We start from the raw sequence: 9,193 nt of genomic DNA, 5'->3' as shown, positions 1-9,193 counted from the left end.
TTTGCATGTCTCGTGCCTCTTGCTTCCTGCCCTGGGCTCCAGTCATGGGAACTGTTTGACACTTACATGCTCCACACGTGGAAATACAGAGAATTAATGTCCACTGGAGCAAGCCCATGGGGGATGGGAGCAATGGTCAAATGCTTCCCTCTTCCTCCTTGGAGAGGATGATGCTGAGGCCATTCCATGGAGGCTCTGCAGACTCAATTTCCCACTTGGGTGACCACATCAAGAACATATCTTTGTATCGACTTTCCGTCCTTCTGTGCCTTACTTCCCCCAGTCCCTCAGTCCTGCTCCTGGGTATCACTTCCCATCTGAGAGATGCTTGCCTCTGGCTCTGCCTTCAGGGGACCCAAGTCTACTTTAGGCTGCATGGAGGCTTTAGGCTTTTGTGCTGAGTAATGAGAAGGCATTGAAGGGTTGGAAACAGGTGCTTGATAAGATCTATATTCTTTTTTTCCCCTTTTTTGGAGGCAGATTAGCCCTGAGCTAACATCCGTTGCCAATCCTCTGCTTTTTGCTGAGGAAGATGGGCCCTGGGCTAACATCCGTGCCCAGCTTCCTCTACTTTATATGGGACACCGCCACAGCATGGCTTGACACATGGTGCATCACTCTGCGCCTGGAATCCGAACCTGCGAACCCTGGGCCACCAAAGCAAAGTGTGTGAACTTAACTGCTATGCCAGCTGGCTGGTAGATGTTGTGGGTCTATAAGGGTCATTCCAGCCCAGTGTGGAGAATGGGCAGAAGCAGAGCCAGAAGAGTCAACACAAGAAGACCTTTCTGGAAGCTCTTGCAGAAGTCTAGGTGAAATGTGAGGGTAGCTTGGGCGAGGCTGCTTGCTGTCTGGCTGTCTCTCTCTGTCCCTCTATTTATCACTGACCATCTCTCACACCTGCACATATGCCCTTCTGATCCTAATCAGCCTCATGTGCCACATGTCAGTCCTGGGTCTCAGCCATTCAATAAGAAACATGCCTGTGCTCAGCCCAAGTCAGATGTGTGCAAGCTTCCCCTAGTTGTCCCAGTGGGGCCTGCGGGGCGCTGAGGTCTGAGGGAAATGACCAGATGGGAGAGCGAGAGCCCAGTGAACTAGCAGGAGGAGCAATGGAGGACTGGACCCCTGAGATCCTGGAAGACAGGCTCATGGGGAAGAGAAGTCAAGCATCCAGAACCCAGGTGAGCCCATCAATCACAAAGCAAAGGCTCAGTGTATCAGTCAGTATTTATTGAACCAGTCTACAGAACACAAGAAGGGGAGAGCCAGACAGCTGTGAAATATCATCTTGTCCAGCACCGCCCCCCAAACTAATGAGGAAACTTAGGCTCAGAGAGGCCACATGTCTTGATTCCAAGCTGGTTGGTCTCCTCAACACATCACTAGGTTCCTTAACCTGATGTCGGCATCTGGTTTCACTTTGCTTTTTCAAATCAACCTCTATTACAAAACAGCATTTGCAATTTCATTGGAACTTCATTGATCTCTTTGTGTACTCTGGCCCCAAAGAGCACCAGTGACTTGCCAAATGTTCCACGTACTCTGCTGTCATCACCACCATGGCTGCCATCATCATTCACCACCAAAATCATCATCACAACCATCATCACCAGCATGGCTCCCATCATCATCACCAGAATCATCATAATCGTCATCATAAAGAAGTCACTACTTAACTAAGGTGAAGCTGCTGAAAGACTAAGGTGAGTCGATAATGAAAAAGTAGGGCAGAAGACCACCACCAAGGAAAGACTCCATTCTTGCTGGGACATCAAAGGATGGGGAGGGTCAGTAGACGAGCCATGTTACTTCTCCATATTCCATCAATTCTAACTCTCTAGCTTTCTCCTATTTTCAACTCTGTAGTATTTCTAGCTTTCTCATTGCTTGTTACTCCACGCCTCTCTATCCATGCCCTCAATGTCTTCTTTAGTCCAAAATAAATAGTTTCTCCCAATTCCCCTCACTCCTAAGACCCTCTCCTCCCTTATTATAGGCTCCACTTTCTTCCTTTGAAGAAAGGAATTCTTTCTTCAAAGGAGAGGAATTGAAATTCCTCCAATTCCTTCTCTTTGACTCACCTGCCATCTGCATTAACCACTCCTTTGTTGTGTTCAGCTACAGAAATGCCAAGCTCCTTAACACCCACTCCCATAAACTTTACCTTGCCCTCTTTTTCCCTCTAATAAGATATCTCCATGCCTTTGTCCAGAACACGTCACCACTCCCTGCAGTGCTCCGGGGGTCATGGAATGAGGCCCTACTGCAGCCTCTCATGGATCCGGGTGAGCTCCTCCAACACCCTCTCCAGCTCCTGAGCCTGCTGCCTCAGCTCTTCAGCCGACTCTGCCTTTGCCCCCTCATGCAAATGCAGTGACTCTTCCACAAGGCTGATCACATCCATCAGAAGGAAGACACCTGCAGTGGCCGCACCCATAACCCGGGCTCCTTTGGCCATTGCCAGCGTGGTGCCTCCAAAAGCTTTCTGTATCTGCTTGCCTCTTTGGACAGAGATTCTCCCAATGGTCATGAGGAATTTGGTATAGGCTGCTAAGTGAGGTTTGGCTTTGGCTAGCTTGATAGCATGGACGTTCTTCTTAATATTTTCCACGACTTGGGTGGAATTCTTTGATCAAGAAAGAATATGTGGTGTGCTGTGACGTAGAGTTTCCTCTACCACCTCCCTTTTGTCCATGTCAATTAATGCCAGGCGACTGGCTTCAGCTTTTGCTGACAACTTGCTTGAGTAGTCCACAAGGCTGGTGGACACACCGGTCACAGCAGCTGCTGCTCCCAGCCCTATCCCAGTTGCCGAGACTGACCCCTGCTGTCACGGGTGCCAGAGCCAGGCCAAGGATGGTCAGGATGCCAGACACTGCCAGTGGAGGCTGCCACCACGTTGGAGATGGTGCAGTCCCTGTGCACCTTGTCAACCTTGTCTGCAAGTGCGTGGAGCTTTCCTATGCGCTCCTCAAGCTCCCATTTCACACGAGGAAACTCGTCCATGAACTTCTCCCTATCCAGTTGGTCTTTTTGGATCATGTCTGTGTCCTCCATGGCCATGTCTGTGTTCAGCTCGTTCAGACCTTCATGTAGTGCACATGTGTCTTCGCTGTAACAGTGAAGGTCAAGTGATTAAGAAAGGCAGTTTGCTTCTCTATAAAATGGGCTTGATAAGATCTCTCCTGCATAAATTACAGAACTTTTATGATAAATCAAATGGAAAAGAATTTTACAAATGTAAAGAATTTTTCTTTCAATGTTAAACACATGTTTTGTACATTGTAGATGCTCCACGGTACTTATTCCATCAGCGAATATATAAGTAAAAGTCATCTTAAGATGCTGTTAAGTAGTAAGTATTTGAAGAAGATGACTTCTCACTCTAAGGCAGGTCTGCATCATCACCACCAAAGTGTTTGTAGAGTGAAACTCCATAGATGAACAAAGAGAAGTAGGATTGGAGCAGAAAAACCTTCATTCAGAGACACTTAGTGTGTAGTGAATAATTAACCTCCCCCACAGAGAGGTCTGCCCTTTGCGCTTGGCTACTGGGAATTCATCTCTGGCCCCTAGAATGTTCTGGCTGATAGGAGTATCTTTGTGTGCCTGGGCCTTTAGCCACTGGACAGTCTGACAGGGTGATGTAAGATGGGGACTTTGGGTCAAGTGGTCTAACCTTTGGAGGAACTGGAAACTAAAGGCATTAGTTTGGCCTCCAGGAGGGGCTGGAGACTACAGGTCAGCCATGTGGGCATGTGATTGAGTCCCAATAAAAACTCTGCACACTGAGGCTCAGGTCGACAAAGACGCTTCATGATCAAACTTTAGTCAGGCTCTTCTGAACCCTTTACCCAAGTCCTGTCATTGCCAGGCTATGTCTCCCTGGCATAGGTAGAATCTTGCCAAGTCAGTTTAGTGAGAATCTCCCCACTCTTGACGTATCATCACCCTTGATATCTCATCATGTTCCTTACCCTCTACCTTTGTCGTGTAAGTCCTTGACCTGCCATTAGTAAGAATCCCCTTACCGTTAATGTCTCTTCTTAATAATTTTCCATTCATCAACCCACTCATTCTGCTCACTGGCTATAAATCCCCAGCTGTCTCTGCTGAATTCAGAGTTGAGCCCCGTCTCTCTCTCCTTTATTGTGATAGTCTTGACATCTACTGCAAGAGTCCTGAGGAAAGTCTTCCTGACCATTTTAAGTGTCAGGATAATTTTTTTCTTTCACAGAGTGAGCTTCCCTGGTTGGCAATGCTCCATGTGCAGTGTCACACATTGAATACAGAAGAGTCATGCGTCCTGAGGACAATGGAAGCTTCACGTTTGAAACCCGCCCAGACTCTGCCCTATGTGTCTCTCCCTTTGGCTGACTGTAACCTGTGACCCTCCCCTATAATAAAGTGTAACGTGAGTATAACAGCTTTCAGTGAGATCTGAGAGTCCTTCTATGGAATTATCAAATCTGAGAGTGGTTTTGGGAACCCTGCAAATTTGCAGTTGTTCTCAAACGTAAGGGTGGTCTAGGGACTGTGCTTCCACAATTTGCAATTCGGCTAATTCTGTGTACTTAGATTTAAACAAAACCCAAAAAATGCAGAGCTAGAAGGGACCTTACTGATCATTTTGCCTGGCATCTGCTCTCCTCCAAGCCTGATGCCCTTTGACCTTCCCAGCTGAAGGTCACTGGGTCCAGCCACTGCCCGAATTGAGTGGGAAGCAGGAGATCTGCTGTTACCCTTCATTCCCCTCAGACTCTCCAGCCCCCTCCCTGACTCCTGACCCACCATCCAGCACCCCACCCTCTCAGGTGTCACCAGCCTAGCTCACACCTTAGCTGGTGACAGCTTCACATGCATGCACACCAAGGCCAAGTGTAACTTCATGGAACCTCTTCAAGACTCAAGAGGCTTTAAGAACCTTCTGTGTAACTCACTAAGCCTGAAAAGACCTGCATTTGGACAAACTAGTGGAGAAAATACTTTCCTCCTTGGTGGGGACTTGTGAGTCTCCTCAGAGTCCCTCAAGTTACACAAAATGGGCAGCCACCCATTCTGAGGTTGGGAGTTATCACTAAGCCACACTGCCTTCCCACTGGTAAGGGGCTACTCTGTGTAAACTAGAAGAGGGTCCCAAATAGCAGTCGAGAAACCCCCAGCTCCCAGGCAGGGCTTGGAGGAAACAGTCACCCACGGCCCTCTGCCCAGCAGTGAGGGAAACAAATCAGGGAGGGAAGAATTGTCTCGTCTCCCACTCACTGGACCTCTGCTACATCCATTGTCTCTTCAAGTTTGTGCCCTGGGCACCTCAGTCACCTCACTCTAGTCCTGCCCTGCTGCCTAAGCCTTCCTACTAGTCCTCCAACCTGGACCCGCCCGTGTTGCATGCTGACCCCCAGCTCTGACCCTGGTCCAGGCCACCCTGGGGCTTTGGGGAGGATGATTGCACTTGGTAGCCATCTTTGACCCTGCAGCTCACCCTAAGGCCTTCTACACAAGCCTATCAGATTGAATTGCTGCTCCCACTGAACAGATGGCGAATCTGAGACTCCAAGACATAAGCCCAGAGCCCCAGAGCTGGGCAGAGAGAGAGTCTGGATCCAACCTGGCTCGGTCCAACTCCACTCCAGCCTCTCCACCTTATGAGCTAGGAGGATCCTGAAGTGTTTGTACAGTTCCTTAGTTAGGGAGAGAAAGGTCTCTAGCCAGAATCCCCGGGGACACAAACTGATTGTGTCAGGATTTTTCTGACTTGTCCCAAAGGAAGACCTGCTTGGCTCTCATTTCCAGGAAGAAGACCCTTGGCCCCTGTCTCTTCCCAGCAATCTTTTTAAAAGTTAACATTAATTGAGCACCTACTATGTGTCAGCCATTATACTAAGCACTTTACATGCATTGTCTTATTTTCCTCATAATAACATTGAACAGATGGAAAAACTAAGGCAGAGAGTAGTTATGTAACCTACCCAAGGTCACATTACCTGCCCCCTGCAGGTTTCATCTCTTCTCAACCCAAGGCCATTCACTGTCAGCACATGACATGGAGGAACCAGTCCTCATGGATTTTTGAGAAGGGATATACTCAACCTCAACCACAGGAGACTGCCTGGAGGAGGTGTGCCTGCCAGAAGGAAACTAGCCTTGGGGGGAGATCTGGGTAACATTCCTGGGGCACCCCATGGAGGTCACCTGGACAAACCAGCTTCAGCCACAAGTTGCTCCCAGGCCTCAACATCAGTCAGCAGGAGCTGCAGTTCCTCTCTGCTCACTCTGTTCTGGAAATACTCAATGGCATCCTGAAGACAGCTTTTGCTTTCTAGATGGAAAGAAAAAGCAATAAGCTTAGAAGAGATTGTGGTAGAGCATAAATGGTATTCCATATAAGGGGTTAAGTGTTAATCTTCCTCCATAGCTGTCACCTTGGGTATTTTTGATGGAGTCACCTGGTGTCATGGACTGACATGTGTCCTCCCAAAATTCATATGTTGAAGCCCTGACCCCCACCAATGTGACTATATTTGAAGATAGGGCCTTTAAGGAGATGATGAAGGTTAAATTAGGTCATAAGTGTAGGGCTTAATCCGATAGACTTGTCTCCTTATAAGAAGATGAAGAAACACCAGAGATCTCTCTCTCAATCTTTCTCTCTCTGCACACACAGAGGAAAAGCCATGTGAGGAGAGAGAAAGAAGGCGGCCGTCTGCAAACCAGAAAGAGAGTCCTCACCAGAAACCAACCTGCCAGCACCTTGATCTTGGACTTCCAGCCTCCAGAACTAATTATCTAATTCCTGGGATCTAGACATGTGTAGGAATTCAGAATTTTATACCTTTAGAAAGAGAATACAGGGCAGATATAGTATATTACTTAACACTTCCAGCAGGGTCTGGGAAGCATCCTGAAAACAAATGCATTTGTGTTTCAACAGGGAAACAAATGAATATTCACATTAAATGGGATAGATAATGTCTATATGGCTATAAATAGTCTCAGCTCAGAACAAGGCAAGATTACTGCCCAAATGAGTCACCAAAAAATGTGTGCTTTTCAAGGATTTGGAGATTATGGAATTGCAGATAAGACACTGGGAATAGTATATATATGAGCATGCACTGAACATGATATAAAATGTGTGTCCTGCCATATACACACACAAAGGGCATTATTCTTACTCCCCCAGAAGAAGAAAGGGAGACTCAGACAGGACAAGTGACGGCCAAAGCCAGCAAGAAGAAAGGTCGGAAGCTGAATCCAAGGCCAACTCACAGATATTTCTCTGATATTACTTTGAAGCCTCTTTATGTTTTAAAAATTCCTGTGATTTTTGCATTCTACCCTAGAGTATATCTACTTTTTTTTAATATGAAAATAGCATTTCAGACTACAGACTATTGAGTAAAACAACCATGCAAAGAGGATTCCTCCTGCTAATCACGGGTGCATTAGATGGGCAGTGGAGGGGAACTCTTCAGGTGGATGGGGGCTGGACCCAGCTCGCATCCCCGTGATCAATCTGTATCACCACCTTCCCCCCAGGCTGGTCTCAGGGGACACAGCTCCCCATTGGCACCTCTGACCCCAGGCTGGCCCATTTGTTAAACAAGAGATCATCTTGTTTCCGAGGGAGAGTTTGTCCTCAGGGATCCAACAGCCTGAGCCCTCCGTCCAGGATCCCAGAGCCTGCTGGTGAGCTCCTGGCATCTGATCTCTCCTCCCCTCCCTTGTCCTTCACGGTGCCCAAGTAAAGCACAATTCCCTATTCTAGGTGGCTGCTGGGAGGGTTTGATTTGGTTGCCAGGGTGACACAGTGACGGGAAAGAAAGCAGTTCTGAGAAAACTGGACTTGAGGAATCCTAGTGTGGATGTGGGTGGCTGGATGGTTGTTTCATTTTTTTCTTCTCCTGATTCACTCCAGGGAGAGAGGAAAGCAGGACTGAGATAGACAGAACCCCCAGCAGTAAATCTGTGGATTTATTGATTGGTGTGGGGGTCGGGGGGATAACTGAGAGCTGGGCCTCTGCAGTGGTATTGGAGATCAACAGAATCAGTACCTGCCCAAGGCAGTCACACCTGGTAAGTAGGTGCTTATAAGTGGGAGCACAGGGCAAGTACCCTGACACTGCCACGAGGGGAGGGGATAATGGGGGAGGGGGAAGGTTTCTACCTGGAACTAACTGGTTCCAGGGACACAGGACAGCAACAACCCTTTGGGAGGACCTACTGTGTGGCAGGCACTGGCCCAGGCCACATGCACACATTATATTCGATCCCCATGACAACACAAGGAGATGTTCTCATTTTACAGGTGAGGTTAGGTAAGGAGTGCTCCAGGTCACACAGATGAGAGGGGGCAAATGCCAGACTGGGGTCCAGTTTAGTGGCCTGCCGCCCCTCACAAAGCAGTTGGGCTGACAGCAGGGCGAGAGTTGGAGGGAACGGCCTCCATTGGTAACACCCCAGTGTCAGCCAGAGTGAGGAGGGACACTGGACGGGGTGGGAAGGGAGGAGAAGCCTCCAGGGTTGCTGGTCACCTCTTCTCCCTCTCCCGCCTTGGGACCCCATCTCTCCTCCCCCATGTGTTGTCCCCCTCAGCCGGCAGTCCTGGCCTCACTCTGAGTCATCTGATGGACTGCAGTGTAGGGAGGAAGTGGGCACCTGGGACATGGCACCCTGAGGAGAGGACCTGGAAGGAGATGCCCCCATGATCTCCAGGGGGAGCTCCCCTAAGAGGGGCTCGAGGATGATCATCAATCCCCTTCTTGATTCCTCGGTAGGTTAACTCAGCCTGGAGGTGCCACCCTCAATACTAGGTTGTCAGGAGGAACCAGCAGAGAAGAGGAAGCTGACTACCTGGGCTGACCCCGCAGGCTTCTGAGGTCATGGTGTCAGCAGCAGAATCTCAGAGTTTTCTCTGACAGCTCACCAGTCTGCGTCCAGGTTGGAAGGAGGTGTTGCTTCACCCTTGGGGAAGAGAAAACAAATTGTGGGGTCAAACGTGTGCCAGTTGTGGCAACAGGGTGCAGTGAGGGGCAGGTCTCCAGCGGTTCCCTCTGGGATGACCGGAAATGCCAAAATGGACTTAACCCAATGTGTTTCTCTGTCTCCTGGGCTCTGCAGGCTGCTATTTAAGGAGAGTTACTCACCTCCCTTCTGCTTGCTCTTGAGACAAGTCAGAGTCCTGCCGTCC

General features: G+C 48.9%; 1 protein-coding gene across 1 annotated transcript; it reads right to left on the bottom strand.

Annotated features, from left to right (window-relative positions):
• Nucleotides 1-1,277: 1,277 nt before the first annotated feature.
• LOC101394857 (apolipoprotein L2) lies at nt 1,278-9,193 on the bottom strand. The gene is given in 6 exon segments (XM_087448586.1): nt 1,278-2,819; nt 2,821-2,877; nt 2,879-3,115; nt 6,196-6,322; nt 8,857-8,967; nt 9,150-9,193. Coding segments are annotated over 5 exon segments (1,008 nt in total). The 5' UTR covers nt 8,888-8,967; nt 9,150-9,193; the 3' UTR covers nt 1,278-2,263.

Source organism: Ceratotherium simum, chromosome 25, assembly GCF_057802395.1.
Source record: "Ceratotherium simum simum isolate JZ-2026a chromosome 25, ASM5780239v1, whole genome shotgun sequence".
NCBI classification, from domain to species: domain Eukaryota; kingdom Metazoa; phylum Chordata; class Mammalia; order Perissodactyla; family Rhinocerotidae; genus Ceratotherium; species Ceratotherium simum.
This window is presented reverse-complemented; position numbering and strand designations above follow the sequence as displayed.